Source organism: Triturus cristatus, chromosome 6 (genome assembly GCF_964204655.1).
Source record: "Triturus cristatus chromosome 6, aTriCri1.1, whole genome shotgun sequence".
Lineage (NCBI taxonomy): Eukaryota > Metazoa > Chordata > Amphibia > Caudata > Salamandridae > Triturus > Triturus cristatus.
Window position 1 is genome coordinate 1,312,148,255 of NC_140589.1, and position 18,330 is coordinate 1,312,166,584.

The window sequence follows — 18,330 nt, forward strand, 5'->3', positions numbered from 1 at the left end:
GAGTGAGTACCCCAAGGGTGGGAGTTCGAGGGGGGGGGGGGGGGAGGTTGTTTGATTGATTGTTGGTTTGCCTCTACATGGATTTGTTTATTTTGGTGTGAGCTCCTACTTGCGCATTTCTACTTTGTCATACTGAAATGCAATAAAATAGATTTGAACCTAAGAGGGCTACTGTTCCAGGAGGTAGAGGTTTATTACCTTGCAGTTAGCAGTGGCATGTACTTTTTTTTAGCACTCCTGCAAAATAAAGAGTGTTACTATAGCCCCCCCCCCCCCCCCCCAATTGCTGTTGCAGTTTCTATAATTTCTAGAGCTTCATCCTCTCCCTGACTAAGAGGTGTTTCCCATGTAATGTTCAGACTCTGGATGACTGGTTGAAAAAAAAAAAGGGCCTTCATTTGAGAAATGCTAGAGCAGCATAGCATGGCCAATGAAATGCTGCACATTTTGGCCTTCACAGGTCACCTTGTGTAGTCTTGTCTGGCTGTATACAAGAAGTCATTTTAAGACTGTGGGTATAGTCTCTGAAAGCACTTGTTACTTCAGCAGACGATTGACCACTGGCATTACAGAACTCTGTTTTAATTTGTTGGATGTCGTGGACAGTGACCACTGTAATGACCTCAATCATTTATCTAATGGTTACCTGAATAAAACTGGTTATCGGATGACTCCCCAGCCGATGCTCTCATGCGGAAAGACTGGGAAGGTCTATTGGTTGTATCATGAACCATACAGAATAAGTTATGTTATTTTTTATTTTTATAACGTGCACAGATACTCAGTGTCCCGGCGCAGAACCAAGAGGGGAGGGAGACTGAACTAAACAAAGAGATACGTTTTCAGTTTAAAAAAAAAAAAACAATGGATCCTTGATGTTTCCGAAGAGCAAAGGGAAGGGCGTTCCACGCCACAGCAGCTTTCCGGGCAAGAGAGCTGCCACCTAACCTCTGCCATTTAAAGCGAGGAACCTGGGCAAGAAGTTGAGATGAAGAGAGCAGTTGTCTTAGAGGGGCATAGAAGGAGAAGCGTTTTTGCAGGTAGGTAGGGCCGTGGAGAGCGCTATGGGCAATGACTAATGATTTTAAACTTAACCCTTACTGCCACGGGCAGCCAGTGCAATGAGCGAAGGTGTTGTCAAGGAGAAGTCTGGCTGCCGCATTTTGGACTACATGAAGCTTCTTCAACAGATAACCAGGGATGCCGACATAAAGAGCATTGGCGTAGTCCAGCCGAGATAAAATAAGTGTGCGTAAACACCACAGAATTTGGTCATAAACTGATTTTTCTCAGATTCAGTCCACATAGTAATCACAACAATTGATGTTCCACATAGATTCTACCCTGCACATACTTTATTTGACAAATGCTACTCACCTTCATCCCATGCCATATGCATTTCCTTGTGCTAAAGATGATGGAACAAACTGAAAGCTTCTACATACAAATTCAGATTAAGACAGACCACTCTCTAGTGTTAGCTCAACAATTGGAAAGGATGAAATCATTCTCTCTCTAAACATGCAAAGTAGGCCTTGCATCAGGTGATGAAAAAGATGACACAATGTGAAGACTCAGTAGAAAATTGGGCAGAATTCAAAAATTGGGATCACAGCCCGATGTGAGTAGTCTCCTGCCATAAGCCGCAATTAAAAAATGCACCAAACCAGATCAGCTAGCAATACTGTGTAGACAGTGTACTGACCATATTTCCCCAAAACAAACAAATTCCAAATTAGGTTAGAAAATGCCAACAATAGCCCCTATTTATTGAGATTACTCCAGGCTCTAGTACTTTATCCACATGTCCAACACACACCAAAAGAAACTGTTAGTTACATCCACAGCTTTTATCGATGTGGTATTTCTGACCCCCTCCTGTACACCCCAACCCCCCCCCAATGGTCATTGAACGTAGTGGCAGGGCTCCTGAAATCTTGCAGTTTAGCTACGTAATCACCTCTAAAGATGTATGAATGTCATCAAGCAAGCTTGAAATGTTTCAGTGCATGGTGTCTTCGTAGACCTAGAACGCTCTTTTCAGCCTAATCTCGTGTGTTTCTGTAGCATTTTACATTTTCTAGACACTCACTTCATTTACCAATTCATCAGGACCCATTTGAAAGCTTTGACGTCCTGCCTTACAAGGGGCACCCCATCATGCTTGGATACAAGTCCTACAGTTTTTATGTTTTTTAAGAGTGCTTCAAGTGCGTGCTCCCACCATTCTGCACCCAACCCAGCACCCCTCCTCCTTTCTCTGTAGAACCTGAACCTAGTGCTCATTGACTTAATAGATACCTCTTTTGAAATTATTCATAATGGTTTGCAAAATACCCCATTTTTAAATATTGTAAATGAATGTCAGGCCGTGAACATGCAGTAACCTTATCTTCTGATAATCAGTGGCAGGTGGTATTATGTAATCAACCAAGATTTATACCCCAGGTTATGGCTATCTTTTAAGTATTTTTACCATCTTTTTCAGGATTCTAAGTCATCTGCAGAAAGTATTCATTTACAAGATATTAAATATTACACTGACACAAGAACAACCACCACAATTTCACTACAGATTAGTACATTAAAGAAGTTAAGCACATCCCTCATGAAAGACAGTACATTTTTAATTTCCATTTGATAACATCTGAAGGATATATATATATATATATATGAAGCGGCAACTTCATACTTTGTTTATAAATTCATTAAACACTACTGTATTGATGTTCAGACAAAGCAAGAATCCTCAGTCAGACACTACTCTAATAAACAATCTGTTACCAACCACTGGGTCATGGTGTCAACTTCTGTCAATTGAAACTATTGCTTTGCTGTCAATTCATAACATGTGAATCTAGAATAGATTCATGCTGCACATGAATATAGCGTTACAACAAACCAATAATGGACGGAATGCTGACAATGCAGACATTCTCCCCCAGTCAAGAGATCTGGGTTAAATCCATCGTTCTTTTGCCCACTACACCACCCCAGTTTAGACATGGCCATATGCAAATCAGTCTTGACCCTGTGCCTCATGGGAACAGTCCAGCCCGAACTGCCAAGCCATGTCTTCCCTGGACCGGAATCAAGCATCCTAGGACCGGTTTCTGGCTATCAGCCGTCATCAGCCAGGATAGCTTAACTCCAGTGGCGTAGTGAGCATGGGTCCCACGTCTGGGAATACCCATCCCACTTAGGGCGAAAAGTGTTACAACAAACAAATGATGGACGGAATGCTGACAATGCAGACATTCTCCCCCAGTCAAGAGATCTGGGTTAAATCCATGTCTGAACTGGGGTGGCGTAGTGGGCAAAAGAACGATGGATTTAACCCAGATCTCTTGACTGGGGGAGAATGTCTGCAGTGTCAGCATTCCGTCCATCATTTGTTTGTTGTAACGCTTTTCGCCCTAAGTGGGATGGGTATTCCCAGACGTGGGACCCGTGCTCACTGCGCCACTGGAGTCAAGCTATCCTGGCTGATGACGGCTGATAGCCAGAAACCGGTCCTAGGATGCTTGATTCCGGTCCAGGGAAGACATGGCTTGGCAGTTCGGGCTGGACTGTTCCCATGAGGCACAGGGTCAAGACTGATTTGCATATGGCCATGTCTGAACTGGGGTGGCGTAGTGGGCAAAAGAACGATGGATTTAACCCAGATCTCTTGACTGGGGGAGAATGTCTGCAGTGTCAGCATTCCGTCCATCATTTGTTTGTTGTAACGCTTTTCGCCCTAAGTGGGATGGGTATTCCCAGACGTGGGACCCGTGCTCACTGCGCCACTGGAGTCAAGCTATCCTGGCTGATGACGGCTGATAGCCAGAAACCGGTCCTAGGATGCTTGATTCCGGTCCAGGGAAGACATGGCTTGGCAGTTCGGGCTGGACTGTTCCCATGAGGCACAGGGTCAAGACTGATTTGCATATGGCCATGTCTGAACTGGGGTGGCGTAGTGGGCAAAAGAACGATGGATTTAACCCAGATCTCTTGACTGGGGGAGAATGTCTGCAGTGTCAGCATTCCGTCCATCATTTGTTTGTTGTAACGCACATGAATATAGCACACTGCAATCGCAGGAAATACATAATTTGAAGATCGAGTCTACCGTGTGGGAAGTTGTGTACTTTGTGTCGGTGTCATTCTGACTCCTATTATCAACACTTATTTTACAGATGAAGACATTCCAAACCGAACCACTAGATGAAGAGATTATGCACAATATTTGACAATATTTGACAGTAGACTAGATAGAGATGTTTACACTGTTAAAGTTTAGGTGTTTGGTGGATGTTTCTTTTAGAGTGTATCCTAGAATTAATGTGGGAGCTCAATCTAGCTTCATAACAGTTGAGATTTTGGATCTGTAAAAATTAAAATAATTTAGAAAACTGGTACCTTTTTTCTTCTCTTGGCATTTCATAGTGAAGTTAATAAATTAACCATGTGCCCAAACTATTACCAAGATTTTTCGGTTATTATACCCAAAATAGAATTATGTAGGCTTCAGATCTTTCATTTTTATGTGATAAGATTTCAAGCCCAGTGTTTCCAGAAAGATACTAATGCCATTCAGATCTCACAGACCAATTATGCCAAGATATTATAAAATAACACCATATTACGCTGCTTAAAATAGCCAGGCACCGCATAGATTGTCAGTAGAAAAAAGTTTAGTGTCTTCATGGAACTAGCTGTGACAAACAAACTGTTATGAGGAATTAAATGTCCCTTAAAGACTAACGGGTCGAAATTGTTATCTGGCATCCCAGTGCAATACCATATGTACAGTAGGTAAAAAGTACTTTTGAGTTTCGGTCAACCTAGTATCCCTGTTCTTCTTTACTCTATTCAGTGCACTAGCTCCTGATTTGATCAGATAAGACATGAAAGAAGCCAGTAGGGATTCTTATCTTTGAATTTGGAGTTAATATTCCATAAACATGATGAAATGATGGATTAGTCTCCACATTCTATAATAATCTGAAACCCACTGCTGAAAGGTAGCATGTTCATGCTCAACCAAGTGGGAAGATAGACCCTCTTTGTTGAGGGATGACCACCAGAGAAACTTATACCCTAGAGTTTCCTGTGTACGTTCAACACAAGAGATACATTTGATGCTTGTATTACACTGCTATAGAGTTGATCATAGTTCTAGAAGATCGTAGAGAAAAGCTGTCGAACAACCTGTGTATTTGAGTCACCCAAACTTCTGTAATTCCTTGTGATTCGGTTCCTATCATTATGTACCTACTTGACTAATACAGACATCTCATGATGACTTCAACTATGTTAGTTGTCTTCAAAAGGGAGAGAGTTATTTGCACATTTCTTTGGAGGTTAGGGAAGTAAGTACTAGGTGAGTAAAGTAAATGGTAGCCTTTGTGTTCTAGACAGCACTCAAGTGCACTTAGTCCTTGGAGATAAAATTAATGGATGGTCAGTACTTGAGGTTTGTGCTATTAATGATGTATGAATGTTATGAGCATGAAATCTCAGCGTAAATGCTAAAATGCATACTGGCTGATCTGCTACACCCTGATTTTTCTAGTTATGGCAGTCAACACTGGTCATTGATTGGCGTTGGGATATGCATATTTTAAGTGATTTAATAGACTTTAATGAAATTAGAAACCTTAGCGATGTGGCACACCTAATATTGCCTCTTAAAATTTCATTTAAGTCCTGTCGGCAAGAGCCAAAAAGGCAAGCATACTGGCACCTGTTGTTAAAGATTTACACTTGCTGACATACACTGATTTATTGTATTGCAGCCTCTTAAACTGATGTCCATTGTTGGTCAAGGAGGGCTTGATCCGTGCCATAGTTTCAAGATATACACCAGATAACTTTACATACAGAGAATCTAAACATAACTCATTTACATAGGCAGTAGTTAACCTGAAAATCTGGCAGTGTTCTGACTCTTCTGGACCAACCTTATTTCTTGGACATTTCATAGGAAACCTGACGAGTTATAGAGAAATAACCCAATGAGATTGGACAGTGCATCTCTCACTACTCCTACACTATTTTAAAACCGCAAAATATCGCATGCAGCATTACAGCACAGTGTTATGAGAAAAGTTCATGTTGTAATCCATTGTAACAATACCCATTAATATCAAGCTATTATATTTCTTGAAGATGTAGCAGTCAACATTCTGATCACTTACTTGTGCAGTGCAGCCGTAGGAGAGTTCAGTGTGATAGATTTCTGTCCCTTTTGTCACCTAGCTCAGACTATTCTTAAGATGGAGGACTTAGTATTAAGGACTAATTAGTTTACCAAAGATAGAATTTATTTCGTGCACTTCAGGTAATTGTTATATATTGAGTAATTATATGTAACAGTATATCTATATTTTATTCTGATCATGTCTTTAACTGTAGATTATCAACATTTTTTGGTATTATGTTTAATTGTTCTCATTGCATTGCTGTTATATTGATTTGCACCCCAGTGAAAATAATAATAAAAGGAATACCTTATTGTTGCCTCATTGTCTTTGCCAACAACCTTCTCTTTGGCAATGCAATATTTTTTTGTCTCCATGTACTTATTGCCAACAGTTGCGATTTACAGGCAGTGTTTATTGTAATTGTATTTATACAGCGCTTATTACCTCTGAAGAGTTGAAGCGCTTTTCAGCTAGCAGCCCGCTACTCCGGAACCCAAAGTGGATTAGTATAGGGAAATCTAGGGTATAAATTTGCGCAGTGGACATATGAGTTTGTTAGTTGGATTGAATAGGATAAAAGAGGCATAGAGGAAGGACGAGCCTAAAAGGGTTGTTGGGGAGATCGTAGTGGTACAATGAGGTTTGGATAGGTCAGTGTTAAGGTAGAGGATATAATAAAAGTGATATCGGATGAGACGGCGTAGTGAATTGGAGAGAGTTGGAAGGTTTATTTTTCCTTCTGATAAAAGGGCTGTTGTCAATATAAAAGTGTGACAGTTAATCGAAGACTCGCTTTGCGGACTTACAGCAATTGTCTGCGTTTATTTTGTTGATCTTTTACTTTAACATGTACTTCCTTCTGCACGCTATGGCGAATTGTGTACGTTTTCCTCTAAGATTGCAGGTCAGTTCATATTTTCATGAAAGTCTTCAGGGCAATGTGAAATCACTACAAATGTCACATATATGTTTGAGAAAGCACCAGTAGTAGTGTTTGCATCCAATGCAGTTAGCATTGTATCAGCACATTAATTTTCAGTGTAATTGGCAGTATTTTGAGGATGGACCGAGTATAAAAAAGTAGGCAGACATTGCAGTATTTTTGGCAAAAAAATGTACATCCCTCTAAATGGTGAGAGATTACGTGATTTTGTTTTATATTGGCACACACTTTGCAAGAGGTGTGCATTTTGCAGCAGAGCCAGAGCATGATTCTTTAGAGTAGATTTACCTCTGAATGTCATGTTGCGATAGGCATAACTCTCAATTGGCCCTCATTTATAGCCTACACCCCAAGTACTTCGCAAACATTTGTAGTAATGACTGGCATGCTCATGTCTGAGATCCTAACTGAGACTGAATGATGTTAAGAGTCCAATTTGATTTGAATGTTAACTCGTATGGTGCATGTAGATACACAAGATAATTGTACTCGTATGAATTCCAAATGTGCTTATGTCTTGTATTTTATTTTTAGTGGTGGACTCGTAATGGCCGAAGAAAAGCAGCACCCACACTGTGTCAACTGCATCAGCAGGCGCTGCATGACCAGACCAGAGATGGGGATGTCATGTGACTTAATTGGGTGCCCTTTGGTATGCGGAGCAGTTTTTCATTCATGCAAAGGTGATGAGCATCGTGTTTTGTGTCCTCTTGAGAGAGTGCCTTGCTTAAACCGAGGCTTTGGGTGTCCTTACACTTTAGCCAGGAACAAAATTGCTGAACACTTAAATTTGTGCCCTGCAAGTGTCGTTTGCTGTACTATGGAATGGAACAGATGGCCATTAAGCTTTGCAGATCGAAAATCCTATGAAAGTTTAAGCAAAGACGTTGATGAAGTGGAGCAGCTAGATATGGCTTTGGCGCTTCAAGATCAGCGTATGCTGCTAGAGTCACTCAAAGTCGCAACTAATATGTCCAAAAAAAGCGTGAAAACCTCTGAATCTAATCCGCAGTCTCCTGTCAAAACCTGTACTTCTGATGCAATACTTACCAACGGTTTGATCCCTGCGGATGAAGGCTCTTATAATGCACTTTATCAAGCCACTGTAGAAACAACAAAGAGTCTAACTGCAGCTCTGGATATCCTGAATAGTGCTTCAAGGGACATTGCTATGTTCAATGGGAGGTTACATGAAGGTGCAAATGGTGAAATTGAAGAATTTGTTACAAACAAAAGCTTGTCTATGGAAAGTTTGGAGAGCCTCACGACGAGGGATGCTGCTGTTTTAAATGAGGATTCTATAGGAGCAGTTGGCGGAAGAGACTTAAAAGATGGAAGATCGAATTGTCAGCTGAAGCAAAACGGTTCAAATGATTTTGTCTGCAATGGGAATACGAATTATGACTGGGACAGTATAAAAAACACAGCTGCCACTGCTTTGTGCAACGGATTCCATGTAGACAGTACATGCCATGACCATTTGGACAGGGTGGAAGGGGATTTGGGCATGAGTCAGTCTAAACAAGTGAATCTCACAAATGGTGAATGTTTGTTTTTGGAAGACGAGAATAAATTAAAAACTTTAAAACCTTATTTATTACCAGTTGCAAATCAACACCTTCCAGAGGAAATACCTTTCAGTTCCCTTCAGAATGGCACATATCACCCTCTATTGTCTGAGAACATTGGAAGTGAGCACATTTTAGATAAAAAAATCGAAGAACAAGCTTTAAGGGAAGTATTCGTATTTGGTCGGAGAACATTTGTTCTTGAAAATGGTGGGTTTAAAGCAAAAATGGAAGACAAGTCTGTTGACACATCAGATTTAGAGATAAAAGAGGACCCCATGGGTCTGCAAGGAATTGATCTTATTACAGCTGCACTTCTGTTTTGTCTCGGAGATTCGCCTAGTGGTAGAGGCATTTCAGACAGTCGATACATTGATGGCTATCGCGTAGATTTTGGGACTCAAACATTTTCATTTCCATCTGCCATATTGGCCTCTAACACAATGGTTGGGGAAATAGCTTCAGCTTCTGCCTGTGATCATGCCAATCCACAGCTTTCCAATCCAAGCCCCTTTCAGACACTTGGATTGGACCTTGTACTTGAATGTGTCGCTCGATACCAATCCAAACAGCGCTCAATGTTTACTTTTGTGTGTGGACAATTGTTTAGAAGGAATGAGTTTTCATCACATTTTAAGAATGTACATGGTGACATTCATGCTGGCCTTAATGGCTGGATGGAACAGCGCTGTCCTTTAGCATACTACGGATGTACTTATTCCCAGCGTAGATTTTGTCCTTCAACACAAGGGTCAAAAATCATTCATGACCGTCATTTAAAGTCATTTGGAGTCCAGCCTTGTACGTCCATACCACTAGAGACTCATTTAAATATTTTTAACTCCTCAAGCGATCACTTAAGTGGTCTGCCTTTTGAGATTCTGCAGCACATTGCTGGCTTTCTAGATGGCTTTAGTTTGTGTCAGTTATCAAGAGTGTCACGATTAATGAGGGACGTTTGTGGCAGCTTGCTTCAAAGACGTGGAATGATCGTCCTGTTGTGGGAAAAACGGCATTATCCAAATGGAAATTCATCATGGCAAATAAAAGATAAGGTGAGAAATTAATTTGATATTATTTCACTAAAATGCAGTAGCTCTCAGGTAATCTTATTCTCTAGTCGACTTGTGGTTAATCTCCCATAGATGCATTCTTGTGCTGGTACTTCGGCTATGAACATGGGTGAAGCCAGATGCTTGATGACTTTTAAATGCAAGCTGATCCTGTTGCTGCCCTCTTCCATGTGCAAGGCATACTGATTAAAAAAAAAAATTGTGTTTTGTACCCATCTGCTCTACAGTACAAACTCACCTGGTATTCATATTTCAAAAGCATTTAACGTGTGCAAGATTATTATTTGTTAAACTACTTTTTATATAAACTTGTATTTTTATTTTTTTTAGTCCCTTAATTGATATTGCGTAAACAATACATCATGTTGTGGCACTCTGTTGCTGATAGAAAACGCAAAAGGGTCTTTAACAGCCACTCTGCACGATCCCATATAATACATGAAAATATAGAAATTCACGTAGTGTGTTTATGCAATCTCGTCCATCTTAGTAGGATGGCTTAAGTGTCAGTCTCGCATCTATGACACGTTTTGGTGTACTAAAATACTTTTTTGTGTGTCCTCCGGATGTAGAGTTGCAATCAACAAAATAGAAAAGGAGATTTTTAACACAATCTTGATACAAGGTTTGACATGTTTGTTCTTTATTTCAACCTTATGAGGTGGTGCAAGGCATTCATCAAGACCAAAGTAATGTAGTCGCTGTGCTCTACAACTATCGGGTATAATATCTAATGTAGAAAAAAGAGGTCATCCAGTGTAGAAACTAAAAGTCCTTCATCAGTAGATAAGGTTTTTAACCTCTACTCAAGCCACTTGGGCAGAGGGGCGCAGGGCTATGACTTCATAGTCTACTGGCTCTCTCCATGACCGGACAGACAACCTGTCGCAGATAAACAGGAGACAGATACTTCAACGATCCTCTCAATGTAGATGAGATTGCAGAAATGGACCACATTCATTACTCTGCTGCTGTGCCACTAGTGGAAAAACAGCTGAGCAATGCCGGTGGAGACATCCTGGATACCTCTTAGGTACTTTATTCCCCTTTTTGAAGGAAGGAGAACTGATCCATTGTTAGTACCAAGAACTGGTGCTCTCTTAAGATGTAATCATATGAGAGATTACAGTAATCTTAAACAGCGGCGGTTGGTTGATATTCTGAAAATACACCTCTCAGATTACTGCTGTACTTTAATACTCGAGCATCCCCTTTGAAAAGGTTTGTGCCCAAAGTTAACTTTCCCTATTCCTTCACAAATAATTACTGAAACTTGGAAATATGTCCACAATAAATTTTTCTAGACCATTGCTACTTAAGATTTTGTTATTCCCCAAAGTGCATTTGTGCCTTCAATCATAATTTATGCTTCTTTGTAGTTGGTAGACAAACCTACCAGCAAATGACCGATGAGCATATGGTGTCTTTACCAGCATGCTGTTTTATAAAGTTGGATTAACAGATAAAAAGTACTTCAGACAGGATGACACACCCTCAAACTATAGAAAGTTTCATTTTAAATAGTTGAATTTCTAACTCTTACAGACCTGCATATGTCTATCTAGCCTTTCGCGCTTTCTCAAATTGCTCCCCTCTATCCATTGCACAAGGATAAGCTTTCTCAGGTAATAATGTGCCTTCATCTTACAATGCAGCTCTCCTGATTTATGTATGCCTTTTATATTTTTATATTGTACTTGAATATTCTATTTAATTCTTCCAAGAATTAAATCATGACCCCCCTTCACATCCTCCCTTTGCACCTCCTCCCGATTTGCCAGCCAGATGAATATATGTGCAAAGAGTTTTTTGTTTTGCAATGAGAAGGCTTTCTGGGTTCACATTGTGTGCATTATTCTGCCATCTAGTGGCTAGATCTGGAATTGCCTTTATCCTCCTTTTTTTTTTTTTTTTATTTAAAAAAAAAAAAAAAATTCTATATGTAATAATTTATCATGCCCATACCACTGGATGTCAGACATATGCCTACAAAGTTTAATCAGGAAGCAAAATGTGTATTGATTGTTGAACTACTGTTAAAATTGGGAGAACCAAGCAATGCAGCAGAAGAGGATCAATGGCAAAGGTTTCGCCGCCTTGAGCTGAGAAAGAACAGAAAACACAGGAAAACTCAAAATATCCAGCTTTTTTCAACAAGGAACAGGACCCCAGGGCATGACTCGCAGAGGGATTGAGGGTTACTGTGAAGTCCAGAAAGAGACAGTTGGGTATGGATAACGCACTGTTTAGGTTCCTGCCCAAGTGCCCCACACAAGATTACAAAAAAGGACCAGCACCAGGTTTGCAACTTGTGCCTACCCAAGAAACACAAGTCATAGGGCTGCAGAGGGCGCGAGGAGTTCCTTCCAAGGACACTCCAGGTATGGGAGACTCCGAGGTCACATTAGGCATTGTTGTCGAAGCAGGTATCCCTTAAAGACATGGTACTATCCAGTGATTAAGAACTAGTCGAGGAAGAGGAGACTCAAGCTGATTAAGACCTCAAAGTTGAAGCAACCACATACTTACTACCAATCGCAAAGCAGAGGTGTTGGAAAAAAACAAAACTCAGAAGATGCCTTAACATTAAGAAGGTGGTCACAAATGGTAATGCAGGGGTGGGGTACCGAGCAGAAAATCGGACACGCAACCCAGAAACAAGCATTGGTGAAACTAAGCCTACGGAATCCTATAGGCCCAGGACCAACAACACCATGGAGAACTGAGCTTCCAGTGCCGGCTCAGTCCTGAGTGGCGACTGGGATCGGGGGGGCAGTACAGAGAACATAAGGAGAGGGATCTCTCAGTGACCGAAAGACCCTGTGCGGTGATGCTCAGTTTCTAGTAACAGGTGCTCGACATCAAAAGAAAAAGATGTAAGCTCGAAGCCGAAACTGCAGCCATGCTTCAGGAAAAAAAAGTTTAGACAAGTCTATGATGACCTTCAGAATTTCCATTGATCCCACCAATAAAACAGTAAAGACTGGGCAGGCGGAACCAGAACACGCACGCACGCACCCTAAACTACAGGAACGAGGTGGAACAGGAAAGCATCTAGCCTGAAGAACTAGCAGGTAGAGTCTGGAGCATTCTATGAGGAACATGTGTGGGGAACCTGATTAAGCGAAAGGGCAGCACAATCGCAGTGTTCTATCAGGCAAGGCGGGTCAAGATCGTACATCCTGTCCAACATTGACAGGAAATATGGATATGGCATTGGCAAGTTACATATTAAAAAAACAGTGGAACAAAGCACAGGCCAAGTAACTTTTTTTTTTTGCAGAGTTTTATATAGCGCGAACTGGACCCGAATCCAATCTGGTATCGGAGCGCTTTACATAGCATCTGTTCCGTTACATGAGGACACACATTCATTTTTTGTTAGGCACAGAGAGATTAAGTGATTTGCCCAGAATCACAGCGTCATTACTGAGACTGGAACCCAGTTCCCCAGGTCCGAAGTCAAGCGCCCTAGCCGTTAGGCCAATTCCTCTCCCCTAAAGAAGAGACTAAGGTAAGGTAACTAAGCATACGAGAAGGCACTTCATACGAGTAGGACTTGGCATATTACACAAACTTTTCCATCTGTGGGGACCCCACAGATACACATGTTTGAGAATGAAAAATGCCAAAGCATAGCATCCAGGTATCCATACCACTGATAAGAACAAACTGCCCTATAAATAGAACAGTCATTCACTTTTGCTTATGCCTTCCCACCGATACCACTAATTCACCTAGTAATCAGCAAAGTCAAATAGACAACCGTGACCATGATACTAAAAGCCCCACAGTGGCACAGGGTAGGGTAATTAACCTGCCCGCCATTAAGGACCTTCTAATAGTACAAGGGGGAATCAGTATGCCACCCTGAATCAGATAGCCTCAGTCTGGCTGCATGGCTTCTAAGTTTCTATAACTTGGAGACCTAGGGCTCCCAGAGAGATGCTTGGACATTTTCAGGAAGGCTGGATTAGGAAGAACATGGAAATGTTACTCTAAAGGAACCAGATTTACCAATTGATGTGCTAGGAGGGACGTCCTACAGAACACTGGCACCATAGTTGTCAGGTACTTAACACATCAGGTAGACCAAAGACTAACATATGAATCCATCAAGGTACACCTAGCAACACTAGTCTCATACACCATAGATACTAGGGGGAAAAGCTTTTGTTCTTGGCATTTGCGGCTGTAGATACACATGCTCTGCATACTCTTGCCATCTAGAGTTGGGCTTTCAAATTCTTTTGAGTCACAAGGTATGACGACTCCTTCCTTAGATGGTGATGCACATGCTCATAGGTGTATTTTTAGATTGTTTTTTCTCTACCTTCGGTTTCAGATAGATTCGATGCAGCACCCAGACTCCACTCCTTCCACCTTTGCTGCTCTCAGAACTCAATCTTCTCCAATCCTGTCATCAAGAGAACCAATATCTGATGGACTTCTAGCCGCCGATTCCTTACATTAGAATTATCCCCTGGTGTCAGACTGGATCTGGAAATTTTCTATGAGCAGTAACCCTACACAGCCAGTACGTGGTGTCGTTCGGCTCGGCGTGGCATTGTCTGCGCCATAAGTGATATGCGTGGTGCCTATATAGGTGCAGCACCATCCCAGCACGCGCTGATGTCTGGTTTTTTTCTGCGCCAGTCAGTGCAGATTTGTAGAGAGGTACCCTCAGTAATTTTTGGATTGACCTTTTTCCTTTTGTGGCATGATGTCCACTAGGAAGGGCAACTTTAACCCCTGCGGCACCTATCACTGATAGATGTTTGTGACAGACTCCCACCTTGTTTGCCTCTGCTGCCTCGAACGAGACAAGGAGGGGGATGGGGGGGTAGGGGGGATTGCGAGGGGTCGCTGGACCCTGAAGAATACCAAACCCTAGACCCTAACATGGACTGGGGGTGTAGCAGTGTGTGTGTGTGGGGGGGGGGGGGGGTGGGGGAATTGCGAGGGGTCGCTGGACCCTGAAGAATACCAGCCCCTAGACCCGAACATGGACTGGGGGTGTAGCAGTTGGCTGATGCCAGCAGACTGTACACCTCTCCAGATATTGGCAGACTCTCTCCTCCTACCGTGGCTACGGAGGAGGTAGCCTCTTTTGCTATGGTGGTGAGAAGGGTGGCCGACTAAACTCTTGACAGACGTGCCTCAGCCAGAGTGACCTCCTCGGAACCGCGTCTCCCATTTAATGAAGCCCTCAGAGAAAGTCTTTTTTGGTGATGTCCAAGCGTTGCTTAGGGACATGCCCTCTGATGGCTCCCATCTCTTCAGATTCAAGGCGGGCTTCGCGCTCGAGCGCTTCAAGGATAACAGAGCTTCATCCATGTCCATGGGCCTTTCCATGGCCCTTTGCCAACCCCAGTCTGCCCCTCTTGGCCAGGGAAGGGGCTTCCAGCCACGTCTTTACCCTCACAGCCACCATGGCATGCATGCTTCTCTGCCTCTGCATGGCCAAGGACCTTGTACCCAGAGACCCCTTGGGTAGGGCAGCCAGAGGTCGGACCAGTGCAACATTCCCCCCCACCCCCACCCAGCCGCCACAGCCTCCAAACCCCTTTAGTTTGCCCTCCTACCATCATTGGCACCTAGTGGGAGGCAGGATACGCCATCACCTGCCCCATTGCAGGTAATACCATCAGACCGTTGGGCTCTTCAGATTGTCCAAAGGGGCTTCTCCCTCCCCTTCATGACTTCTCCACCCACTGGCGACACGCTGGCGGAGAACCATCTCCATCAGGAAGTAACTGCTGACCAAAGGATCCATAAAGAGGGTGCCGATGCCATAAGGAGGTCGTGGTTGTTCTTCTCTCGATTTTCTGGTGCCCAAAAAGGATGGAGGCCTTAGACCTATCCTAGACCTGCACCCTCTCAATTTCTTCCTGAAAAAGGAGAAGTTCAAAATGCTCACGCTTGCTCAAGTCCCGTCTGCCCCGGACCCGGTAGACTGGATGGTAGTGTTGGACTTGCAGGACTTCCACATTCCCGTCCTACCTGTCCACAGGCATAACTTGTGGTTCACGGTGGGCTACAAGCACTTTTAGTTTGCCATGCCCCCTCAGGCCTTACCAGTGCCCCTCATGTGTTCACCAAGGTGATGGCGGTGGTTGCAGCTCATCTGCAGAAACAGGGGTGCCAGTCTTTCCCCTATCTCAAGGGCTAGCTGTTGAAGGCAGGCTTGCCCCAGGCTGTTGAATCTCAACCCCAGGCTACAGTGGACCTCCTGCACTTGCTGAGCTTCGCTAACCACGTCCTCAAGGGACATCTGACTCCCTCTCAGACGCTCCCTTTCACCGAACCTGTCCGGGACGTGGTGTAGGTTTGGGCCTAGCCTCCCGAATGGCAATTCCATGATATTCAGGGTATGATACCATTGTTTCAGCCTCTATCCTGGATTTCCTGGAGACTGACTCTGAGGCTGCTCGGCCTCATGGCTTGCTTACTGGTACTAATGTTAATTGGTAGTGCACCGGGACCCTGCTAACCAGGCCCCAGTGCCAGTGCTCTTTCCCTAAAAAAAACTGCAGCCTGTTCAATTATACCCTAATTGGCAAGGGCATTAGCACCCTTGTACATCTCTGGTAAATGGTACTTTTGGTACCCAAGTCATGGGTACTAAAGAGGGCTTCTGTGGGTTGCAGCATGTATTATGCCACCCAGAGGGACCCACACAAAAACTCCATGCAGACTGCCTTTGCAGGATGTGTGAAATGGTACAAACCCTTTTAAAAACACAACATTGCAAATACATTACAAGTGATAAGGAAGCCATTTTAAAGGTATGTACTGGGCACTGGTCATTACGAGTTACCCAGCTACATAAGGCCTTCCCTGAAAATAATGGTGTTTTGTATCAAGCACCTTGTTTCAATAAATCTATACTGGTGCTACCATCAGATTTATTGTGACATGCCCCAGAAGTGCCCCTGAGAACCTACTAGTCCTCTGGTGTATTGGCTGACTGGTATTATCCAGCCTGCCACCACAGACAAGTTTCTGACCCTCTGTAGGTGACAGCTGGTGCCCTTAGAGGCCAGAAACCATGCCTTCTCCGGAGGAATGTGTTCACACCTCCTCCAGCAGGTTGGCTTGTGATTTAGCATTTCAAGGCCAGAGGCTTCAAAGCCACTGCCTCCTTTGATATTCAACCCTGGCTGCTCACTGGACCTGGGGAATGCCACCTCCTGCCCTGGAGCCAATTTGGCACCAGAGCATCCGGGAAACTAACTAGTCAGAAGGCGTGTCACACTTAAAGGCTAGGCACAACCCAAAGATGGGCCAACTGAAGTGGACAGTCGAAGAAGAGTTTCACAATCTTGGTTTTGATGAAACTAGGAACTCTGGATTTGGATTATGCCCACTCCTCGCAGGAAGTAGTGATACAGGGTGTGTAGACCATCCAGGGGTACGTAGCCCATTGTCTACTACCCTACACTCCCTTAAACGCTAGTTGTCCCCCAAACACAGGACAGACAGATTTGTCTACCTGGGAACAGAAGAACAAAGAAGAGCAGTTACTGTGAGAACGAAGCACGAAACCACAAACTTGGTACCAAACCCTGCCTGACTGCTGGACCTCGCAGTGGCAAAAACCGGTCTCATCCAAAAGCTGTGTGTCCTCTACAACTCTTGGAGGACAGCCTAGAACTTTGCCAACCATGTAGCTTCACACCTGGGGTGCATGAGCAATCCCCCTTGCATCTGCAGGCACTGACTGCATTTGTCCGGTACGTTGTTTTGTGGACCATCGAAACTTCACGCCAAGAGCAGGTTTTTGTGCCCCTATGAGGTCCGCCTCATCCCTCAACCGGGTTTTTGAGATGCTAGACCCTCCAAGGGGTCCCTGCATCAATATCCTGGTTACCATAGTAATTGCCGCAACAAAGGGTGGTGAGTGCCCCGCCCGGACACCACCACAGCAGAAACCGACCTGCTGACGAAGGACTTCAGGACTGACTAAGCCCAGACTGATGGTGGGTCGGCTGTCTTGTGTTCGTCCCCGTCTCCAGGTCAGCCCAAGAACTGTTCGAGCCTCCACCTCAAGTGGGCAGGCAGCCAAACACCTCTGCATCTGAGCTCCACAGCCCAGTTTCATGGAAACCGACTGCTTCGTCTTGCCCCAGAAACCCTCACCAGCCGAGCCCCCTTTGGGTTCTACTGGATTTGTCTCCACTTGCAGCCTTTTCTTGTTTGACTTAACAGTGTAGTGCTCGAGGCTACCATTGCAACCAGCACTAATGCACCCGGACACACCAGTGCTGGTAAACACACACTGCTGGTGGTTCTATGCCCCCAAGCACCTTAAGTCCTACAGAGCACCTCCGACAATCGCTTGTACGTATATGTATGCAGTTTATGTTTCTCCCATAGGATGCCATTACCGCGTTCGAGGTTCATACCGCAAAACCCATTTTACAGAGTGTTTGTAAAATTCTTAACTCCAAAAGTACTTACCTGATCCAGATGATCTTGGTTTCAAAAATCATATAAAAATCTGTTATTTTTCTAAATTGGTCTTGGATTTGCTCCGGAGTGTGTGCCTCATTTAC

At 43.6% G+C, this 18,330-nt stretch overlaps 1 protein-coding gene across 1 annotated transcript in view; it reads left to right on the plus strand.

The window, feature by feature from the left end:
- FBXO30 (F-box protein 30) overlaps positions 1-18,330 on the plus strand; it is a 151,998-nt gene that overhangs the window by 78,054 nt on the left and 55,614 nt on the right. Inside the window, exon 2 of the mRNA XM_085612280.1 lies at positions 7,666-9,754. Within this exon, the coding sequence (XP_085468406.1) occupies positions 7,679-9,754 (2,076 nt within the window). The 5' untranslated portion in view covers positions 7,666-7,678. The remainder of the gene's footprint in view (positions 1-7,665; positions 9,755-18,330) is intronic.